The 25,224-nt window shown below is 42.0% G+C and overlaps 1 protein-coding gene across 1 annotated transcript in view; it reads right to left on the reverse strand.

Annotated features, from left to right (window-relative positions):
* PKD2L1 (polycystin 2 like 1, transient receptor potential cation channel) overlaps positions 1-24,886 on the reverse strand; it is a 55,409-nt gene extending 30,523 nt beyond the window's left edge. Inside the window, exons 1-2 of the mRNA XM_066600676.1 lie at positions 24,550-24,886; positions 8,488-8,601 (exon numbers count right to left, since the gene is read on the reverse strand). Coding sequence (XP_066456773.1) covers positions 8,488-8,601; positions 24,550-24,829 — 394 coding nt within the window. The 5' untranslated portion in view covers positions 24,830-24,886. The remainder of the gene's footprint in view (positions 1-8,487; positions 8,602-24,549) is intronic.
* Positions 24,887-25,224: the final 338 nt, after the last annotated feature.

Below are 25,224 nucleotides of genomic sequence, written 5' to 3' on the forward strand. Positions count from 1 at the left end.
CCGGCCGCACGGAACTCCGGCTGCCGGGAGCAGGTGAGTATATATATATTTTTTATTTTAACACATTTCTGGATGAATTGCAGGGAAGGGCTTATATATTTAAGCCCTTCCTGACAATTCATCCCGCGCACGCCGGCAGCCCATTGCTTTCAATGGAGTCGGCTGTATTGCCGGCTCCATTGAATTCAATGGGCAAACATCGTTCTTCTCTGCCACAGCTGTTACAGCTTTGGCAGAGAAGAAGGATTTGTCTTCTATATGTTCTCAATGGGGTCGGCGCTGCTGCCGCCGGCCCCATTGAGCGCATATAGAGAAGAGAACAGGAATCGCAGATCGCAGATAGGTGCGATCTGCGATTTCTGTTCTATAATTTATCGGACGAGCGCATAAAAAGCGCTCATGTGTCCGATACCATTGCAAAGCAATGGTTTTATAAAATCGCCGGACGCATGCGCATGCGCAAATCGCGGCAAAAAAAGCCCGTCTGACTAAGGCCTAAATAGGAATACAGTCTTAACACACTGAATGCCCACTTTATTCAAGAAGACTATCTAATATTGCGTTAGATCTCCTTTGACTTTCAGAACTGCTATTATCATATTTCCCAGAAAATAAGACCTTCCCCGATAATAAGACCTACCCTGATTTTAATGGGGTGGGGTGCTTGGCAAATAAGCCCTAGCTACACTAGATTAGTAAAAACAGCAGTACTCACCTAGCCAGCGTCATCCCGATTCTCGCTCTGGTCTACAGCGCTGTGGCAGGCTGCCGTGTCCTCCGCGCTGACAGCATTCTCTTCCTGGTAATCGGGTTTTGAATACCCCGCGTCCAGCAGACAAGTGCTGTGATTGGATCACGAGCGCCACTGGCTCAGCCAATCAGAGCCGGCCCTTGCTAAACCAATCAAAGCCATCGAGTGATGACATTCACTGAATGGCTGTGAATGATCAAACACCATTACTTCATTTCTACTGGACTGGACTGAACTGTTGGCACCTGACAGGAAGAGTTCATCAATTCATGCTGCTCATGCCAAATTTTATCTGTCCCATCAATAGAGTGCAACAGAAATCTGGATCCATCTGACTAGATGGAAAGTTCTCTGCGGTCAGCTGTATGGATTTGGCTCAGGTCCCAAACCCGCTCCATACATTGACACATACATCTATCGTACATGTATGATCGATGTTGGAAAGGGGTTAAAATTATTTGGCAACCCAGTGGCACACTTACTACTGGTTTTGCACCAGAATTCTGGTACAAGTTGTGCCTTTTTGTCACAAATCAACGTAGAAAATGTACTATTTATTTGCGTCAAAAAGAGCAGATTTTGCACATCTCACTCCACTTTCCAGAAGGGTCTTTAAAAGGGGGTGGGGTTTAAGTTAAGTGAGGAACTTAGACGGGTTTTAAGAATTATAACTTTTTAAAAAAGTCATTAAATTTGTTAGTCTAACTCCAATAGCTGAATGATTTATAAGTGATTCTACATCTCTAGACATATTTAAAGATGGGACAAATCCATCAACATTGTGCGACATTTGATAAATGTATCACGTTTTAAACTTAGGAAGGAAAAAAAAGTGGCCAGGAAGTGTTATCAAAAATCCCCTTGATGATAAAATCTCCCCAGTGTAACCCAGATACAGTGGTCCAGGCAAAAGCTAAGGAAATAATTTTAAAAGTCAGGTAATAAATCAGAATGTACAGCGATCTACCCTGGGAGTATCCCATAACATTCTGTGCTACAAAGCGTGTTCTACTTCAGCCTGTTCTATCATGTTAGTGTTGGGGGCGCAGCTTGTCTGTACAGTATACGGATAGCGAAAGAAATGTAACCGCAAGCTCAAATGTGATATATACACTAATATATACTTCCAAGTAGTGTAAAGCAGGCACAATATACAAGACTTTAAGACCCAACAATATTATAAGGTCTCATTCACACTGTTATTTCATCTGCTTTTTAATCTCTGTCTCTGCTATTTGCAGCCATCTTTAGGTGACGGTTTGCAATGGGAGTGGACAGGGCGGAGCTAAGCCAGCAATGGGAGTGGGTGGTACAGAGCGAAGCTAAGCTCCGCCCCCATCCCGCTCATGCCATTGCAAATGCCGGAGTGGAGGAGAGAAGCAGAGAACCAGTGAGGGGGAAGGAAAGGGGGGACTGCTTAGATGGAGAAGTATATCAGCCAGCCGTGAAAACGCTGACCAATATACACTCATGTAAATAAGCCCTTATATTGTAGGCATTATATGTGTAACCAGGCATCATATGTGGGCAAAGCAACATAATTCGTATTGGAATGATCTCTATTCACTGATTGAGGCTGCTTTCATATCTGTGGCGGGGTTCCGTTTATCTGCTCCATTCTGGGAGAAAAAAAGGGGAATCCTTTGGCCGAATGGGTCCATCTTATGATGGAACGGAACAGCCCTGAACAAAACCCATTGACTATAATGGGGTCCGTTCGGTTTCTGCTCTGCTGACCAGCATCTTACCAGAATAAAAAGCACTAGTTGGGCTTAGTTCTGGAGATAGGCATATTGGATTTCAACATTCCCGATCCTTGTGTTTTCAAGGGAGATAAGCTGCTACAGCCACTTATTTCCCATGCATATTGAGAACACATACATAGTCAACCAAGTGAAGCATTAATGTGTCATGTGTATAGGGGGTATGTTTGGAATAGCTTGTGTAGCTAACAGCTATTCCAGATATATAGCTACATTTAGTCTTGTTGTCCTACTTTTGTCATCCTCATTGCACGATTCAAGGTGTCATATGTAACTACCATTGTACCTAACAACTGCCTCACAATGCACAAAACACGTGAGATTCTCGCCCATGTGAATAAGCCCTTATTTTCGTTTTTCTCCTGTGCTGTGATATCACTGTGCACATTTTTGCATGTAGTTTTCATATGATATCATCATGTCCTTTATACCTGTAGCTGTGACATTACTGTTTGTCTATTTACGGCCCTTGACTGTAGTAACTGAGACACACACCAGTGGTAATTTAACCCTTTTGTGACGTTCATGCGCCTTTTCATAGAAGTCACAAAGGGGTTATTCCGATGCATATGCCTTTTTGCAGCACTGTATAAAAAGTGTGGTATGGATCTCATAAGTAGCTGGGCTCCAGCTCTAACTGCTGGGAGCAGAGAAACTGCCGATCCCAGTCATTTAATCCTTTTATGTGCTGTAAATCAATGAGATTGCAGCTTATAAAAGATTAACAGAGGGAGCTTCATAGGCAATAAAAAAGTGTAATACAATCCAGCACTGAAGTATTGCAGTGTATTATAGCAAATAAATTTCTCTAGTTGAAAAAAATAAAACCTTTTAAAAAATCTATTAAAATAAAGTCAAAGCCGTATCTTTTCCCCCTTAGTATTTTAAAAATAAAAAAAGGAGGAAATAAAAAATCATGAATGTGGTATTGCCGTGTTTATAATGACCCACATAAAAAGGTTGATCCATTATTCAGCCCACACTGTGAAAGCAGATTTCACTGAGGCAGAAGAATCAACTGGGTGGCCACTAATGCTTTTCACTGTAAGGATTCTTTATCAACTCTAAAACATAATGTTTAATAAAAAAATGGCAGCAGTACCAGCCCTTATTTTAGGCCTAACCGCCAGCCTACCATAAGGGCTGCTGCTGCCATTTTTTATTTTAGTTCCTGTTTGGGATTTGGGTGGGGAATGCATGTTGCTTTATACTAGCTTCAGCCTTTTAGTATCTACTACCCTCCACCCTCTGTCACTAGAGACGTTACTATTGATATTCACTATCCTTTTGAAATCTAATAGGGTTACTCCTCAGCGGTTGTTTACAACTGCTGTTGGTATTAGGTTCCTGATGAAACTAGCTAAAGATAGCAGAAACGCATCAAACCTGTAAACTTGATGTAACTAGAGAACCTGTATTTTATAAAATTACAAACTGAGAGGAACCTGATTCCCAAATCAACTTCAAAGCATTGAGAATAGGTTTCAATTTTTACCAATATTTAATAGGTCTAAGATTTACACTGGGATACCTCACCCAAAGTATAGACCTACATCCTGATCCATTTATAGATGTTGGATCACAGGAACTTTAGGATCTGAGATCTAGGACCTGGGTCAGCTCTTAATTTAGCTGACCTGTCAATTCATCCAAGTCGAATTTTTATATCTCTGGATGATTGACACTAGAAGGTCCCTTTGCTATAATTGGGGGTTATTTGCTAATTCCCCCTTCTCCTATGCTCCATACTCTCTTATGGAACATTTGAAAGGAGCAGTCTTATGTTAAAAAACTGTCTTTGTGTGTACGTCAGGCTTTTGTGTGAAGTCTTTTTAGTTTGAAATTTATTAAACGTTACGCTTTAGAGTTGATAAAGAATCCTTACACACTGTGAAAGCAGCATATAAAAAAATGCTGAAATTATAATTTTGCATGTCTCGCCTCACAAAAAAATGGAATAGAAAGGGACCAAAGTCATATGGAACACCAAACGGTAAAATTAAAAAGTACAACTCGCCTTGCACAAAAAAGCCTCACAGAACACAGTTAACAGGAAAAAAAAGTGTTAAGGGTTTTTGAATGTGGCGATAAAAATAAAGATGAATTTATTTTTCTGTGCATGGAAAAGCAAAAAAAAAATTTTTTGTAATTTGGTAGCAACTAGAGATGAGCGAACCTACTCGGCCACGCCCCTTTTCACCCGACCGCCGCGATTTTCGAGTACTTCCGTACTCGGGTGAAAAGCTCGGGGGGCGCCGTGGGTGAGTGGGGGGTTGCAGCGGGGAGTGGGGGGGAGAGGGAGAGAGAGAGAGGGCTCCCCCATGTTCCCCACTGCTACTCCCCCACGCCTCCCCCTGCCCCCTGGCACCCCCCGAATCTTTTCACCCGAGTACGGAAGTACTCGAAAATCACGGTGCTCGATCGAGTAATTACTCGAAACGAGTATATTCGCTCATCTCTAGTAGCAACGTAATTGTACTGACCCACGATACTAATTTAACATATTTGTACCACACAGTAAATGCCCTTAAAAAAAAACATCTCAGAATTGCAAATTTGCCTCTAGAAAACAATGGAATAAAGAGATGAAAATGTTATGTTTCCAAGACTTTTATAATGGAAAACTAGAGCTCATCGTGCAAAAAAGAGAGCTCTCATAGCTCACCATCGATAGTAAAAAAATGTTATGGCTCTTGGAGTGTGGCAACACAAGAGTAAATCGTAAACTCCCTAACGCTCCATGACATACATTTATGTTATGGAGGTTCAGGGTTTGTATGCAGGGGGATCAGGTACCAAACCTCCTCCATTCAAACGGGTGCCAACTGTTTTTTGCCGATGACAGCCGCCTGCAACAGCTGTGATCATCACTCCCGCTGATAGAAGCTGTTAACCTTTTAAATGCCGCTGTCAATTCTGACAATGGCAGTTAAATGCCCCGATCGATGTTTGGGGGTCCTGAATGGCCCCTTATGATGGCAGCTGGGATTAGTGATTGCCTATGAATCCGTGCCTGTGTCATGGCTTGATAGATTGCCTGTCAGATTGCAGTATAAGGGCTTATTTAGATATGCGTATATCGGCTGGTTTTTCATGCCGGGCCGATATATGCTGTCCCTTTCTGCAGGGGGAGGAGGCGGAAAGGTACGGGAGCAGTGCACTGAGCTCCCACCTTCTCTCTCTGCCCCTTCGCCACTGTTTGCTAAGTTCCGCCCCCGCCCCTCCCATTGCAAATAGTGATGAGAGGTGGAGAGGGGACGGGAGCTCAGTGCTCTGCTCCCATCCCGTCCCCCTGCAGAGGGGGACAGCGTATATCGGCCGGGTGTGAAAACGCGGCCGATATGCGCACATCTGAATAAGCCCTGTTGGAGTACTACGGTATTACATCATGCTGCAGGAGCGATTGAACCATTGCAAGTTCATGTTCCCATAAGAACTAAAAAAAATGTAAAAATAATTTTAAAGTCTGATTAATTATTAAAAATAATCACAGGTAATAAAAGTTAAAAAAAAAACCTTTTGCCATATTTATAATAAAAAAATGTAAATGAAAAAACCCCAAAAACATATTCAAAGATATATATAAAAATAACCCATTATTTACTCCGTATGGTGAACGTCAGAAAAAAAAAACTGCCATAATTGCGCTTTTTTTGGTTACCACGTCTCCAATATAAAATTTAGTAGAATGCGATCAAAAAGTCATATATACTCCAAAATAGTACCAATAGAAAATACAGGACATCCCGCAAAATATGAGCCCCCGCACAACTATGTTGACGAAAAAAAATAAAAGAAGTTATGGTTGTCGGAAGATAGAGAATAATTTACTTCTTTCTAAAGATATACTATATTTTAAAAGTAGTGCAACAAAAGAAAAACTATATGAATTTGGCATCATAGTAATAGTACTGACCCATAGGATAAAGTGATCATGCCATTTTTGCTGCAGTAGAAACAAGATCCCTCCCTGCCCCCATATTTTCATTTTAGTCCACCTAGAATTTTTTTAAACGTTTTTCAGTACATTATATGGTACATTATATAGCACCATTGAAAAATACAACTCGTCCCGCAAAAAACAAGCTCTCATACAGCTATGTTGATGGATAATTTAGGAATCAGGATCTATTATAAGTGGTGGAGGAAAAAATAAAAAATGGAGGTGGCCTTAGGGGGTTTAAAGAAAAATGTGTTTTAGTTTACAAAAATGGAAAAATTTAAACTTGGTATAACTGGAATTGTGCTGACCCAAAGAATAATGATGCCACATTATTTGATCTGGATGCTGAACGCTGTAAAAATAAAATCCAAAAAACAATGGCGGAATTTCTTTTTCCCAATTCACCCCCCTCCCCTCCAAAAAAGAAAATTAAGTTTCACATTAAATCATGTAATTCTCCTGGAATGGAAAGAAAAAAGCTGAAAAGCTAACTGCTAACTTAAGTCCTAAAATGGGCCCATAGCTATGTCAGTGGGCTTGGTTTCCAAATGATTCATTGTCCAAGCATTACTACTGTGGGGGTGCCTGTCAGGCACTTATCAATTGTGATTTTTCATTTTCCTAGCCCCTATATTAATGTCACATTCCTGCGAGTTCAGCTATTTGTTCTGTTTCTCTTGTTATTAATGTGTAAAATTGCATAAAAGTTTTAATTAAAACATAAACATAAAATGGGCCAATCATTAAGGGGTTAAAGGGGCTGTGCCAATATTAAAAGATAACCCTTATCCACAGGGGTCCTGTGTACCCTTGATAGCATGAAGTGGTAGCTGAGGATACGCAGCACAGCCTTAAGGCTCTTTTAAACGGGCGCTGTTTTCGTCTGCCTGCATCGCGGCTAAAAATCGCATGAACAAGAAGCAGCTGCGACCAAGTCACGGCTACATCTCCCTTTTTCTCACCCCATCAGACGGCTGGGCTGCGGCATATATGCACTGCAGGCCAGGGGGTGAGAATTCAGCTCTGCTAAACCCCCTCTCCACCTCTTGCCGGATGTCCGCAAGGGGAGAGGCGGGCGCTTAGCACAGCTAGTTTTGCTAAACTCCCTTCCCAGCCTATGGGAGCTACTGGCATGGGGAGAGGGAGGGACTTTAGCAACGGGAGCTGCTGCTAAACTCCCTCCTCCTTCCCTTTCCTGACTGCTCTCATAGGCTCCCATAGGAGTCAATGGAAACAGCCGGCATATCCCAGCAAAAGATAGGACAAGTCCTATCTTTTCTGTGCCGGCGTAAAAATGGCCGTCCGGAATTCTTACTGCATGCACACCAGAAAATCACCCATCTAAATAAATGCATTGAAATCCAATGCTTCAGATGGACGTGATTTTTGGCCGGCTTTTTATTGCGGCAAAATCGCTGCAATAAAACGCTTGTGTGAAACTATCCTTATTCATTTCAATGAGACTGTCAGAGAACGCTGATTGCTTGAACTCTGCAACTTCCAGAAGTAATGAATAGAGCAAAGATGCACATTAGAGATGAGCGAGCATACTCGCTAAGGCAAATTACTCGAGTGAGTATTGCCATTTTTGAGTACATGCCCGCTCGTGCCAAAAGATTCGGGGGCCAGCGGGGGTCAGCAGTGAGTTGCGGGAGTGAGCATGGGGGAGCGGGGGGGAGAGAGAGAGAGATCTCCCCCTCATTCCTCTCTGCTCTCCCCTGCCGCCCCCCGCCCCGAATCTTTTGTCTTTTGGCACGAGCGGGCAGGTACTCGAAACTGGCAATACTCGCTTGAGTATTTTGCCTTAGCAAGTATGCTCACTCACCTCTAATGCACATCCTTGACTGCAATTTAATTCATGCCGAACCTTTCAGGACCCCCATTTTTGCGATTGGTGGAGGTCTCAGAAGATCCCAAAATCAAAAATGTGTGGACAAGTTCCTATAGTCACAGTTTTATATTCATCATGGGCCTTTTTGCAGCGTAAACACATTCTGAATGAGAAAATTTATATTTGTGACGAAACTTACAGAGACACATGTCCACCAGGAAGATAATATAGACCAGTAATTCCCTCAGCGTGGTTTTTACAAACAGCTCTCTGTCTTCTGCGGTGTCTTCAGTTAGTGTTGTTCCCCAAAGCCCTGTCATAAAGGAGTAAATAAAGATTAAAACTTTCCATTAATTTTATTGTTACAAATTCTGTAAAGATATTCCAAATGATAAATGTGTTCTCTTTTGGGAGGGAAGGATGAGCTCAGTGAAACAATATATTATTACAGTACATGCCTGCCTAGGGAATGTTTTTTATATACTTTTATAATATTCATATATTACTTGTCATTTATACGATTACCAACCAGAGCTGAATTATAAGAGGAAATAAAAAATGGCATGCTTTGATGTCTCAGCTGTCTAGAGACCACCATTACCCCCCTTCCTCAGAATATCTAATATAAACTGCAATTTGCTTCATTTGGATGAACAGACAAACCGAGGACTCGGGTGCTATTACCTGGGCTCTATGAAGCACTGCCGTTATTGTGCTACTTTTAACAATCATTGAAGTTAGAGTAGCTATAAAATGTCTAAAGTCCTCCATAAATCTTGTCCTGGTCATGCCACCAATACAGCTTGCCATGTGGTATAGATATAAGGGGCATATATCCCAATTGCAGTGACTACCCAGTTGGCCCTACAACACACCTATACAAATGTGTTACGGCTGGCAGGGACAGGTGGACAGGGGGTCCCTATGCCAGCCCTCTTCTGTGTCCCTACCTACTAGCCCCCCTGGGCTAGGCCCCAGGGCGACAACTGGGCGACGGTCCCTGCGGTGCACTAGGGACAGGGACCCCAAGAAAGGAGGGACAGGGAGACTGGCAAGTGGGTACCGTGTAGCTGACCAGTCGCAAAAACTAAGCAACCAGAGAGAAGTCGGGAAACAGGTCGGGTCAAACCAGAAAGGCACGTGCGCAGTACAGGGGGACAAACCAAAGGCAGAGTCAGAATAGAAGCCAAAGTTAGAACACAAGTCAGGTCAATAATGCGGGTGTAGGCAGATGGAGTCAGAACAAAACACTAGCAACCAGTGACTGGCCCAGCCAGGTATATAAGCAGAACTCCCCGCCCAGAAGGGTGGGGAGAAGTTACATGACACCAGAGGGAATCACAAGGTTGCCTCCCCTGGGAGGCAAGCACCGACTAGAGCGCCGCGCACAACGCTGGGCGCGCCACCGTCCGCGACCAACCACCAGAGCAAGGGGAACCCTGACACGGATGCCAGGCCGGGCCCCAGCAGCTCCAGGACAAACGTTCCACCTCACTCAGACACCGGCGCCCCCAGTGATAACCCCATCTCTAACAAAATGTTTGTCAAACAATGGTGGAGGCTACTTTTGAGAACCTTAAGGAGCAGAGTGCGTGACACTATAATGACACAACACCCACCACTTACTAAGATCTCATCTGCCTCCCAATCGCATCTCTCTTGCAGTTTGGCTTGCCTGCCAGGATTCTCATCCTGCACCTAGTTGACTGTAGGGACAAAAAAATGGGAACTAGTCGTATCAGTATGTTTAGCCACTGGTTGAATCACCCATCATGACCCCTTAGATTAATGGAATGTGGGTGAACTAATCCCCTTACTGCACCTGTCCCTTTTAACCCTGCAGTTGCGTCATCTCCTACATATTCACATAGTTGATGGCCATGCCATTTTCATGTACTTCTTTGGCCTCGACCTTGTAATGCTCCTTAAGGTTGGCTTCACACAGGACAGCTATCATCTGAATAATCACTCAATAGAGCAAATGTAAGCCATAGTGCTGTTTAAACATGGCCACCACCCATGTGACAAGCAAGAAGTCATTCACTAGTCGCTTAGTTTCAGCTCACCTAAAAATAGTCACTAATTGATTAACCATCGTCTTTTGTAAACAGGTCTTGTGTAAACAGGCAATCATTTGTTCAACGACTGGCCAATAAACTTTACAGAGAGGTGTGTGTTTCAGCGACTGCAAGCATGAACAATTGCTGCTTGCAAACACAGGAACAGTTATTCGAGGGCTAGCAAGTCATTATAGCAACTATTCGAATGATAGCAGTCCCTTATAAACCCAGCCTTACCCTTTCCCTTTGGAACTCACACTGTTTAGTCACTGTTTATACCAGTATGTTTTTGGAATGTGTGCAGAAACACTTAAATAGGAGAATATTCAACCTTCATATATATTTTGTCCTTGTCAGATTTACAATCAGGACAAGCTGCAAGGCTACACTTTTATACGGGATTCACAAAGAACCTGTCATGACTTGTCAGCATGTGCTCTTGTCATTCTGCTGCTAAGCATGGCATGAGCACTTGTCTATAAGTGTTTTGCTTGATTGGTTGGCTATGGGGTGGATCAATAGTCAGCCAATCATTGTTTGCCTGTGCACATTTATTCCGGCCCCTCCTCTTTGAGGGTGCCAGTTATTCTGCAGTCTGGTTTGAACATGCATGCTGGTCAGATCACTGTCTGTGTTATGTTTGTTTCTTTTCTGAACCCAGTCAGACTCCTGAGTCCTGTCTGCAGATACCCTGTCTGAATGCGTTGCTAGTCTCAGCAACGGCGCCTGATTTATCCCTGCATCTCTGTTAATGGGGTTGTGCCAAGTTCCCATAAGGCAGTAAAGTTGCTGAAATCATCAGAACCTAGTACATGCACAATAACTGTACATTCACTGTCCACATCTCTCTTTTCCCTTCCCATCTTGATATCTCCACCGCTTTAGCAACACTGGCCGTATAATAGCAGCCTTAGGCTAATTTTACATGGGCAAGTGCAATATTATGCCGTGAAACTCGACCCAATATCGCGCTCGCCAACATGCGATGTCCCCGTGGACAATACATAGTTGCTTAATTTTTTCCGTTAGGAGATTCCGCCACAGCACTGTTTTCTGCACCTGAGACGGACCCCAGAGTGGATTCATAAAGTGTGTTAAAAACCTATAGAGCCATAGGTGTGGTTTACTAGTTTTTCTTGTTCCAGTCACCTCAGAAACGAGGAAATCAGAACTTCTGTGCCCATTATTTATATGGAGGACATCCCCGGAGTAAAAAATCCAATATTTAAAAATCCCTTTGAAGGCGCCGTGAAACTGCCTTTTTCATTTGACAGCCGAGTCACGTGTGCTGATCTCAGCTGTCACAGAGTTGCTGTGAGAGCAAACTGTGGAAGCATGGCCCAATCTCCTGCTATAAATCAGAGTACCGGCTGCGGGACACAGACAGTGCATGTGCAGCACAGTCACTGCTATAAACATGGCAATGACAGGTGGGACTGGGCTGCGCATATGTGCTGTTTGCAGTGAGGTTAGTGGTATTATGCATGTGCCTTTTTAGTGCAGAGGAAATCCCTAAAGAGATCGGGGCCCGAGCCAGAATAAAAAGAAGCATTTCTGGGCATGCTCGACCATTGTCCATGGAACTACAGCAGGACATGTTCTTGTGCAACGGTGAGACCAATATCCTGGCAAGGGGCATTACTGTAACACTTACAACCTGTGAAATGTGCATTTTTGAAAATAACATTTAATGGATAAATGTTTCATTTTTCCCTCTTTTATATTACAACATGCAATAAAAATCTTGGCACAACCCCTTTTTAAGTTTGTCTATAGTTTTACTTATATGCTGAAGTGTTATAACATCATGTTTTCTGTACTCTGTGGTATTATATTGTGTGCCATCCTTGTCACTGTTCCCTTGTTACCCTCTAGGGAGAGTCAGGCTGACGCAGGTTACTGACGTGGAGCCGCCCTTATTGGGGCGATAACGCTGCTTATACGTAGGGGTTTCTATGTCTGTGAGATCAGGGCCAGTTTGATTCACAGTATTTGTTTTTTTATATGCCATGTTGTGTTATTTGCATTTGTACTATCGAAGTGTATGTGTTGTGTCTACTTGCATTTGTTTGTATTAGATAGTATAATGGTCCTTTATGGACATAATATTTATGCCCTTGTAGCCCACGTATGATGAGGCCTGCACGGATATAACAGTACCATAATAATGGAGAAATCAATTGCTGCTTGTGATTAGGTCTTCCATTCTGCCTTCATATAGTTTATGGTACTCAATGCGTTTGATTAAGCAATGAAAACAGCAATTAGAGGTCATTCTGCCCTTCACTCCATCTCTTCTCTCCCAACATCCTCCCTTCTATAGAAATATCTCAATCTATTTACATCAGGAAGATATTTCATTGAAAGTGTAAGAGGATATAAGGGATCACAAGGCACTTCTTGTAAACCTCCTAGTGATGGCTGTAGTATTTCCTTTATTTTTTAATTCTTTATGCATTGCAGAATATAAATCAGATACATCGAGTTTCTTTTCTATTATACGAATAAAGAGAAACATATCTTGCGGTTAGTGCTTTTAAGGCTACTGTCACATCCGCACTGAAACCACCATTCGGAGGTTCCGTCGCAGATCCAGCAGGAAATAGTACTGCATGCAGCGCTTTTTCTTCTGGTAAAATGCTGGACAAGTGAGCAGAAACTAAACAGATCCTATTATAATCAATGGGATCCGTTCAACGCTGTTCGGTTTTGTCATAAGACAGATATATTCAGCCAGGGGATTCCCCTTTTCTCCTTCTATAATGGAACCCCTGACACAGATGTTGAAGTGGCCTAAGGCTAGATTCACACAGGGCGGAACTTATGTGCAGACTTACACCTATGTGGAGACACCAATAAATGACACCTCATAAAGTACACATACATAGCTGTACACAATATTGAAGCATAGTTCTTCCCCACTATCTTCACATCTCCTGAACGTGATATCATGTCATCTCACGTGCTAATGCCACCAACACCAGTCCAGCCCTCATCTAATTGTGAACCGTTGCCCAGTATTGAAACTAATCATCGCTATCGTGCAAACATGTCACCACAGAGGGGTCAACGGCGCCGTGAGGCTAATGCAGCTTACATAACACAGCGACAAGCCATGATTTTTACCTCAGCCACCAGCTGCCGTCCGTGCGTGAGTGAGTTACATTCGTCGCCCCTGATCACATGACGGTAACGTCATCAAAGGTCCTTCATCCGGAGTGAGTTACATGATCTGCCCCTGATCACATGACAGTGATGTCATCACAGGTACTATTCTATAGCAAATGAGGCTACAGGGATTTGTAGGGGATGCATAACTCGCTCACTCGGGATGACCTCCGGATGAAGGACCTGTGAGGAACTCACAATCATGTAATTAGGGTGCAGAGCATGTAACTCACTCCAGATGATCGGGGGAGAATAATCAAACACCGGTTGTCTCCTTTCTTGTGCTACTGTCCCTCTCTAAAAGGCACAGATTCTCCAGGACACGTCCTCCACGGCTCCCCAAGCCAACCTCTCACTCCTTTGGCAGCTCTCTCTCCCAGTAATGCAGTCTTTCTTAAAGCTCAGTACTCCTGGAATTTCTCTCCAACTTGCAGCTTTCTATGATCTCAAGTCCTCCAGATCTTCCACCTGACCTCTGCAGCCACTGACAACACTCCATAGAGAAATACACAAACTTCAGTAATGTATGACTGACAGTAGAGGTCGCCCTTATACCATCCAAAATACATAACTATAGGAGAGCTCATTACAGCACAAACTCACACCTAGGATGCCTCCTTACACTGTTCTTTTCTATATTGCAAAGAAAAGTACATAGATGTAAGGTAGGTCAAACATAGTCAAAAGTATGGACTTTTGAACTATGTTTGACCACTTATAGTCTATGAGTACCTCAAGCAATATGCTCTAATGCCTTTTTTTGTATTCAAACGTATATGCTTGATGGATGGCTAAAACGTGATGTGAACAGCCCATAAGATGTCAAAGCATATTGCGTGTCAAAATGTCGAATGGCCAGCTGAAACCTATGGATGAATAACAGGATATGTTTGAATAGCTTTCCTCTAATGAAGGCACTTATGTTTACACTGAGCTTGTCCATAGATTCCTTGTACATGAAACCCATTAAATGCCTCTTGATCAAACTCAACATTTTAAATTAAATTTCTAAAATTGGAGTGGATGATTTGAGTGAAAAAAAAACAATTTTGGAGTTTAATGTCTTTAAGCCACTTTTTTCCTAGATTAATACTGTCTGAGAGAACAGGATATATTGTAATTAAAGCCATAAATATGAAAAGGGTTTGACCTTCAAATATTGTACCGTATATTAAAGGGGTTGTCTCGCGAAATCAAGTGGGGTTATACACTTCTGTATGGCCATATTAATGCACTTTGTAATATACATCGTGCATTAAATATGAGCCATACAGAAGTTATTCACTTACCTGCTTCGTTGCTAGCGTCCTCGTCTCCATGGCTCCGGCTAATTTCGCTGTCTGCTTGCTTTTTTAGACGCGCTTGCGCAGTCCGGTCTTCTGCTCTCAGCACGAGCCGCTTCAGCCTGCTAGCCGCTACAGCTCTTCTGCGCATGCGCAGACGAGCTGTCACTTCTCGGGAGCGCGCTTGAGTGGCCATTCTGCTACCATTCTCTGTTAGAGAAAGGTGCAGAAACTTGAGCAGCCCAGCCAAGAAGCCCAGCCCAGCAGCCCTGCCTAGAAGCCGCCCAGCCCTGCTGAGAAGCCGCCCAGCCCTGCCGAGAAGCCGCCCATGTAAGTGAGAGGTCGGGGTTTTTTTGTGTGCGCTGGGGGGACTGTATAGACCGCCGGGCCCCGGAGCCTACCGCAGGTCCCCGGAGCCTGCCGCCGGGCCCCGGAGCCTGCCGCCGGGCCCCAGAGCCTGCCGCCGGACGTCGGAGCCTGCCGCCAGACGTTGGAGCCTGCCGCCGGGCCCCGGAGCCTTCGTCTGTTGTCAGGGGCCTGCCGCTGGGCCCTGGGGCCTAGCGCGGGGGAGCCGGGGCCTAGCGCCGGTTACCTGCTGCCTGGCGGTGGGTGACTGTGGCCCAAGAGCGTGTGCCGTGGTCGGCCGTATTCAATCCCGGGGTCCGGTCGGCGGCTACGGGGCGTCTGGTTGTCAGGGAGACACAGCTGGTAGCGTCTCGGGAGCGCGCACGTCGGGCTGAAGCAACCGTGGTGCACCTTGGGAAAAGAGCCGGCGGCCATCTTTGGGAAACTTTTTATAAGTTGCTGAAACGCTGGAACTGTAAGTAGAAACCGGCTTTAAAAGTCATTTACACGGGTGATTAGTAATGTATGCTTAATAAGGGGGACTGGGCAAAAAAAAAATTTCACTGCTTCGAGACAACCCCTTTAAGTTTTAATGCTAGGACAGATTATAGTATTACTAGTAAAGTCAACCATTTAATAGCAAAATGAAAGTTATCATGGGGGTTTTAACTTTTCAACCATTATATTATAATAAGACTATGACTCTATGACTGCTGTAGTTATATATTAAGCAGCCAAATATAAAAACCATTAACTTCTTTAGTTACTGATCCTGGCTCTTCCTATGTTGTACTCTGATTTTCTGCTTCATAATAGCCTTTTAATGTGAGCATGCGGTGCCATTCTGCTGCACTAGGGACTATTTATTTGTGTACGCTCTTTGAAGGTCAAACACTTTTCAGTTGCTATAATGAAGGCTGTTATTATAGGATTATATCATTTTAAATATTCGTTTCAATGAGAAGCTCGGGACCGCTAATGACTTTGGCCTCAACTGACTTGTAGTAGGAAGGACACAAGATTGACAAACACAGGCTTGACAAACCTAAATAATAAAACATGGCTATTATTGAGCTAGCTGCAGAAAAAAAAGGAATGATCTCTATAGGATGACTGTCGTGATGGTTGTTTATGCCTTAGACCAGATTTGAATTGCGGATTTTGCGATCAGCATCTGCGCGGACTTTCAGTGGTAAAACTTGGGCATTGAAAGGCATGCATTTTCGAATTTTTCTTCACACTCATGGGTAAGAATTGCATATTCCACGATATTTTACCGCAACATCCTCATGTGCGGCCTCCATTAATGCCAATGGCAGCTTCTCACCAGGAGGCCATGCGCAATTAACATTATTTAACATTATATTACACACATAATTGTTAAAGGCTGGTTTACATGGGCCGATGATCACTCAATGATCGCTCAAACAACAGTTTGAGTGACAGCTTTGAGCGATCATTTTGCATAAAGTATTAAGTAGCTACTCAGCTACTTAAATACCAATTAGGTGTGCAAATGAAGCCTTTGCTGAACACAGTTAATAGCCCGAGGCTACTATCTGCGCTCAGATTCTTTGTTCTCCACGGTGAAATAATGCTATCAGCACTCCCCCGTACAGAACTTCTGATAAAAGTGAACAACGATTTTTAGGTTAGCTTGAATTTAATGATCAGCTAACAGTGCCCGAAAAGCGGACGATCGGCGCACATTTACACGCACTGATTATCGCTAAAACGATCACCATTTACACCAGCCGATTAGTGATTTTTTAGCAATCATCGGCTGGGGTAAATGGGCCTAAAGCGATAGCGTGGGAAATACAAACAAACAAAAAAAAACTGTACTGCGCATGACCACTTGTGTGGCTCTGCGGTCATGCGCAATACAGTGAAGTGCTGTACACAGGGTCACCAGCCGGGCTCACAGCCAAATCCGCTGCGGGCCTCCTGCCTATGAAATCTGACTCACTCGTGTGAGCCTGGCCTTAGAGTATGGGAAAGGCCTCGTCTTAAATGATATTCAGGTGACAAAGGAAATGCTAATTGATGGATTATGTGAAGAGAAGAATTAGAATACACACTTGTGTATCTTTAGCGAAAAAAAGTCTGGAAAAATTCCAAGTGGGAAAGTCGTCACCTTCTGAAGTTGTACAAATTTCAGGCACAACACTGACACAAGTGCATGATGGAGTAACCAATCAATACTGAATACTTGGCTTTTACTACACTCCCAAAGGCTATTCCATATAAAACAACCCAATAGATATCCAGCGAGTATGTATAAAAAATGGATATATTGTGGGCACAGTGTAGAGAGGTGTCAATATGATTGCTTGATATTTTATGCAACATTTTGTTCAAGACTCTGTACCTTACATTTGTAGGTAATGATGAATTGCTCAATAAGTTTGTCTTTTTAAGGCAGTGTGTGGCCTGGGTGGTGGTGGTGCACAGGACGTCCTAGAGGAAGAGACAAAAAACAGCTCCAGTTGCAAGAGCACACAATTCTGTCACAACTCAAGTGCCAAGTGGTTCTGTCACGTAGGGACTCAGAAGTTGGTGATCCCACAAAGCCAAGACTGCAACACATCCTGCGACGGGACCTATCATCTATGGTATGCCGCCCAACCCCACAAGTTGTGGGGAAATCGGAAGAGCAGGTAGGACAGTACATGAAGTGCCTACTGGAACTGTTGCCTGCTAAAATGGAGCCTGCCCCAAAGAAACCCTCCCATACCGGTAGTTCGTGTACCTAGCCCTAGCCGGGAACCCACTCACTCTGACCTACCTGAACTGCTTACACTCTAAATGTAGGAGAAGGTAACTAAAGAAGGGATTAGGTCAATCCTGAAACTCATAGTATGTTTATTAAACCATCATTTAAGAATATAGAGTGCCTTCTGCATTGACAGTGCAAGCAGTAAATCCAGTTTGTGTTAAACATGTGCAGTGAATCGATGGATTACTGCAGGGCTTTTTAGCCATAGTAGGAGCCTGTGGCCAAATAAATCACACAGTAAAGGTCCTTTTACATGGGCAAATCTTCTGCCAGAAATGAGTGCCAATTAACGATATAGCAAGTCAATCTGCATGCATTTATAGGGTCCAATCACTTGCACTGTATATGACTGAACAATTATAAGTGTGATTGTACAGGCACATCGTTTCATTATTATTGGCAACACATCCCTGTTTATATGAGGTGGGGTTCTTTCAACAACTAATTTGAATATCCGCGTATAAGATGCAATTAAACAAGCATTTGCTTTTTATCGTATTATTGGCAGACAGTTTACATGGGCCAGTTACGGCAATGAGTGCTCGTATGAACGCATGTTTGCTCTGCAGTTGATCTGCATGAAAGGGCCTTAAAGGCTTACTTCCACTTTCAGTTGACTTTTCGGAATAAGCTATCGTCATATGACTTGCATCTTACATTTATTACCATTTTCCCCTGTACAGGGTGTAACTCTAATCTTCACTTTTCTCTAAGCTGTGGGTGGTGATGAGCTGTTATTATGTCTTCTATACTCTGCACAAGGAGAAACCAGCTGACTTTGTTTACTAGCTCTTTATAGCAGCCCTACAGAAATAACAGCATCATAGAGGATCATGTACAGCAGTACTTAGCAGTGTAGATTTGATTCCCTCAGTTGTAAATCATCCAACATTAGCTCCAGTAGCCATCTCTGTGTGAGTCTCAATCTTTCTTACTCCCCTCGGCTCACCATAGAATGTCATCGTCCTCCACCTTTTAGTAATGTGTGTCCGTTACTACAAAACAGCTTCACATGACAATAGGTAGTGGATAGCAAATTAGAAGGAAGAGAGATCCCTGGTGGTCAGTACTGTAGAGGGATTTTTCATCCCCAAACCATCATTTTGGGTAAAGTGATTTGCACTTTTGCGAATTATCACATTGTCTATCATATTAATACAGGTTGTCTCAAAGTGCGGTGACCATTTAAGTACATAACTGCATTGAGACTCCTAATCTTTACATGATATTTACAAAATTGGCCATAGACTTGCTGATAATTTGGCTTTTTCAATCAACAATGAGATATTCAAGTAACAATCGGTGTCTCTATGATGATTAAATGACATTCGTATTCATTAGTCACTACAATCATGTAATTGATTAACTGATTGAGAATGTTTTCTTTAAAAGGGATTTGTCATTAAAAAAAATCTATACACACCTATTCCTTCCCCGTCAGTCTCCTTACCACATCTTCTCCTCCCTGAACTTCTGCAGTGCCCCCAGCGTTACCTCACTGCACGCCGGCTGGCTTGTTATGAAGGCTGCATTCCTCACATTCTTCTTCCGGGCAGTCAGTGAAGGTCACGATGTTCACTGACTAGGAAGAAATACTAATCTATTTCAGAGATAGCTCGCATGGGTAGTTTCTAAAGTAGATCAGCACTCCCCATGCTGGCCTGTGAACTGTGACATAATGTACATTGGCTGGCAGGAAGGCGACTGACGGCAATGTACGTAACCTCACAGGAAGGAGAAGAATCAGGCAGCTGGAAGCGAGGTGACCCCATGGACTGAAGGAGACAGGAGAAGATAGAGGAACTGAAGATCTGGTAAGTAGAATGACGGGGAAGGAATAGGTAAGAATAGAGTTGTCTCTTTTTAATGATAGAACCCCTTTAAAGCAAGTTAGATCTTTGAGAAAGTTTTTTTGATTTTCAATGTTAAAATCATTCTGATCTTTATACACTTATACACTTTATACACTTAAAATGAAAACTCTGTAATTGCATGATTGAGGTTAATTCTTGGCCTCTATGGTCTGCTTAACATTCTCTCAATAAGATTCCTGGAAGATGCTACATATATATGTCAAAACATGTCACAGGGGTCGTCTACTTTGTCATTAGTCTCTATAGAAGTTAAATAGGTGTTCCAGGCAGCGCCTACCAGGATACACAGGGGTCAGAGTGGAAGTGCTGCTACGACCCCTGTGTAGTGGCCAGCACCTGTAATTACAAGCGCTGGCCACTACAGGCACGGCTCCCATTGATTTCAATGAAAGCTGCGCCGGCAACTACACCGTGGTCAGAGCAGCGGTTCTGCGCTGACCTTGGTGTATTACGGTGGGCACTGCCTGAAAAACTCAAATAAGTTCTATATAATTAGAGTGTCCTGCCAAAGGGACCCCTAGTGATTAGCAGAAACTGTGGGGGAAACCTAGCAGCAAGTGTTTATACTGTTTGTACCCTACAGTGCCTCCACAGGACAAATAAATCATTACACAATTTCCATTGAATCAATGGGCTGTCTATACAATGCACACAGGTGTTCAGTCCTCCAGAACAAGAGGCTCTGTTTGCAGTTGCTCTCCACTGTATCCAATATATAAGGCTCATGAATGGGCGATCCACTTGTATTACATTAAAATCCTCTAAAATGATTTTTTAAATGGGTTTACTAAACCAGACAACCTCTTTAAAGGGTTATTCCTATCTTATAAAACAATGGCATATTGCAAAAATGTCAGTGATTAGTGAGGGTCCAACCTCTGAGACCCTCACTGATATTATCAATAAAGACACTGCATCCCTTTCTCTGATTTTCCCTATGGAGCCAGCTCTATGAGAAAAACTTAAAAGGGGATAAAGCACTAAATCTGCACAGCGGCCCCTTGATTATCAAGAGTTGGACCCCTTCCAGTCATAATGTGATGGCATATTTTAGCAATATGCCATCACTTTATATGATGGCAATAACCCTTTAAGCATGGCTTAGATAATGTAATGTGATGCAAAGATCTGCCCAGATTTTCTCTTTTATAGTAATTGCAATGAGTATTGAATTTCAGAAAACAATTTTCAGTACATGTCTTCAGAATGATGTTCTGCACAGGAGCAAATATCATTGCGAGCTACAAAGAGACTTTTGTTAACTGATTCCTGGTCTGGTCCATTGCTTACTAAAGCTCATATATCCATATATCCATCTGAACACAAAGGACTATGCTATTTACCAGTCCTAAAGCAAACCATTCATCCTCCTTTGTGTAAACAAGATGCCCACCTCTGTGGCAAGTCACCTTTATCACCCAAGTATTACAGCGCTAATAGGTTAAGGTACGTTTATATGGAGCAACCATTCTTCAAATAGTCACTCAGAAAAGTCATTGAAGTCTACGAATGACAGTCGTTCCAATGCTTTTACACAGAGCTATGTTTGACCATTAGTTGTTTGCCGAGATATCGTTTGTAGAGGGGATCTCCATGCAAATTCATTCAGAAGTCGTTCAAAGACAAACAATTGTGACTTTATGCAAGACATCTTTTGATCAACCAGTGACTATTTTTTGGTAAGCTGAAATGAAACGACTAGTGACTTATTAATGGTCACCCTGTTGGTGGTCGTGTTTACACTGAATGAGTTTCATTTGAATTAGCTTATAAGATATTTACTGGCAATGTATTATTCAAGTTCACAAAATTATGATGGTTAAACCTATAAGCTATTGTTACACATGCAAAATAATGTACACTGTGTTAACTCCTTCGTGACCAGCTATGTAGGCTTTTACAGAGGTAACTACGGGGCCTTAGGCTAGACCGCCATAATTTTACGATGACCTTTTCTAAGGTCAGCACAGGAATCCTGTGTCAAGAAGTGTCAAATCCTGGATATCAGATGACAGCCAGGACCCTGCACTAATAACTTGGAGCTAGAAACACGTCTGGATAACCACTTACATACTGTGATCAGTAGGGATTAGAGGATGTATGCGGGTGACAAAGGGAGTTAGCTCCTCTTGTTAGCCATCAGCACCTCTTAACCCGATGGATTCCCATAGCACACAGAGGCCTCACTAAAGCCTTTGTATTTGCCAGGCATGCCAGCCTATCAGACCTCGTGTCCCCCGCCGACCCTGCTGGTCATTTAAAGTTACACTATACTGCACTACATAAGTAGTACAGTGTAGTGCACCAGCAATTCAATGATCACATCTTCAAGCCCCGTAGAGGGACAAAAAATGTGTTTAAAAAAAAAGTTCAATAAAGTTTAAACTTTTTCCCTACAAACCCCCTTTGGCATAGAAAAAAAATACAAAATTGCTGTTTTTCATCTATCTGAAAAAAATGTAATAAAAAACTATCAAAAAGTCACAGTTACCCCAAAATGTCACTTGTAGAAACTACCACTCCCCCAGCTTAAATCAATACATCACATAGCTGCATTGACGCAAAATTGAAAATGTTACGGATTTTGGAACCTGCCAATGCAAATACAATTAATTTTTTTAAAGTGTCTTTATTGTAGAAAAATAGTAACACATAAAGAAAACCATATAAATGTTTTATCGCTGTAAATATATTGACACTCAATATAAAAGTAACATTTCATTTATACCATACGATGAAACCCATTAAAGAAAACCTGAAAAAAAAACAATGGTGGAATTTCTGGGGGAAAGTTTATCCCCTCCAAAAATCTTTGTTATAAAAGTTAGGCATTACATATGTTCCCCAAAGTGATGCCATTCTAAGACACAACTCGTCCCACAAAAAACAAGGTCTCGTGGCTATGTCAAAATTGCCTGGCCATTAAAGTGTGAAATAGGCCGGTCACTAAGGGGTTAACTTGTGCATTTAATTTTTTTTTCATGCTACACTACTCTTTCTTATTAGTAAACCATATATTACCTGTTTCTTAGTGTTTGTAAAAGATATTATATAATCGAAAAAAATGGTATCCCCATGACTTGGACGTTGCTGCTGATACATTTCTGCATCCAGAATAGTGGGCTCCACACATTTTTTCGGGCTGTATGTAAATCATGTCAGCCTTGCACCCAAAAAGTAAATATGGTCGTACCTGGGCAGATATCGTTGGCCCCTTACAGACACTGGAACATCGGCAGTAATGATCAGTCAGAATAATTGTTGACTGTTATGTGATTCATCTGATTTAATGAGAATGTGGAAAGTGTACTTATGTCTTTGGTGCTCCCAAGAACGACCATTGATCTTTTCGGGGAATATTGATTACTTGACCCTGAGGGAATCTGAGTGTGTATGTTTATGTATAGATTAAACCTTAAGTAGCTTTGTCCTCAAGATTTAGAACTAAATCTCTCTAACAATGAGCGTTAATTAGTAATCTCATATAGCAATTTTTTAATGGATCTAAAGTGTAATATGAACATTCGTTAGTACAAAATAGTCATAATGATTGGTAAAAATTATACGGAATATCCACTACTGTAGAGCACAACACCCAAAAGAAAGCCTTGTCCGAAAATTGATACTTTTAGCCATCTGCAGTGATCCACTAATAATTCAGAACAAAGCAACTAAACACATCTTAGAAATAAATATTAAATGAGATTCTTTAAAGATACAAGCAAATCGCTTAAATAACTAGACCGAAAGTGCCATTCCTCCCAAGTGTTAGTATATTGAAGGAATATTCCCTACTTAAGTCCCTCTGTCCCTCTTTGGCCCTTAATTGTCCCTCTTGTTGACTTGGGAAATGGATTTGTATTAAAAAACTTACCACACTGCTTCGTAAACTATTAATATAGTACCTAACTCTATAGGACATCCCGATTTGCATATTAGTCCATCATAAGGTGCAATTTGGACGTTAAACATTTCTATACTCCAATGATTTCTTTTTCTCTAAATATAAATATATATATATATATATATATATATATATATATATATATGTGTGTGTGTGTGTATATATATATATATATGCCTAGAAAATGGATTTGTCACACAAGTGACCATAAGTGTCTCTCCCTTTTGACAGTCCAAAAAGTTGGAAGGCATAGAAGTGCTGAATCACATACAGACCATATATTAAAACTTAATGTAACTAAATGCCCAAATGTATCAGGAAAACTGTGATTATTTTCAAAGTATTGACTATGGGCCTAGCCGGGTCCACTTGGTACATAGATGGTTTTTGTCAAAAGACCATATTGGCTGACATTTTTGTTAACAAAATAATTGTATGATCCGATGAGTAAAGTAACTAAAACAATAACATCACGACGACCTCATAATACTAATGCATCAAACTTTTAGTTTACCCTTCTTGTCAATTCACTAATTATTCTTTGCTTTCCGATATGCCCTTCAATTCCATAAAAGGTATGTGTAGCTTTACAAAACATAATGTCGGTACAACTAAAAATGAACTCTCATTATAAATCTAACATCAATCAATCTATGTGCATTATTTATAAAGCAGACACATATAATGGCAGAATTTGTGAGCTCCATTAAGTATAAAATACATTTCTAGATATTCTCAAGTTGAACATCCATAATAGATATAATAATTATAAAAGAAAACTACATATAATTACATATAAGTAATTGGCATTCACTTCTCAGAGTTAGTGTAAATGCTAACCCACCTACCTCTAATCCCCCGGGCAATGTGGGCACAGCATGCTGAGCACAGGTTACCCCTCTTATGATGTTTTTCTTCCTGGTAAGGTGGTGGGTCTCCCAAATTGTCCATACTGTCATATGGGTTTTCCAAAACAGTTTTGGGGTTATATATGGCTTTGATCTTTGGAGATGGAGAACCATCATAGGCTGGGTTATCCCAAGCCCTTCTCCCTAAATTATCCATTTCTTGTTCCTCGTGAGCTTTAAACTGATTTTCTGTGCGGCTTCTGAGCTTGGCAGGGTTCATATTTCTTTTTATGTTGCTGGCTCTTGTACACCGATCAGCTCTGATATAGATTAGACTCCGCTCTGACACTGGACTCTAACAGATCTGGGAGTGCACAGGTCTTTTTATAGTGTCATTCATACTGACTATTGTCTGTAGAATACAACAAGCAATTCTAAAAAAACAGGTTGTCTCAGATGATGGTACAGGGGAAGCAGTTAATATGTATATCCTTCATGCAAGCAGTGGCAGTGCATCTAATTTACCGTCTTTAAGACAGGTGTATAATAAGATGATTTAATCTGGAAGTTGACTTTCTATAAAATTGGCACAACTTTGCCTCAACTAAGTAGGAATACACTGTATATAATTCAAGCTATTTGCCAAAGCACACTTTTGTCCACTAGAAAATGCTA

The sequence above is a fragment of the Eleutherodactylus coqui genome, chromosome 4 (assembly GCF_035609145.1).
Source record: "Eleutherodactylus coqui strain aEleCoq1 chromosome 4, aEleCoq1.hap1, whole genome shotgun sequence".
NCBI lineage: Eukaryota > Metazoa > Chordata > Amphibia > Anura > Eleutherodactylidae > Eleutherodactylus > Eleutherodactylus coqui.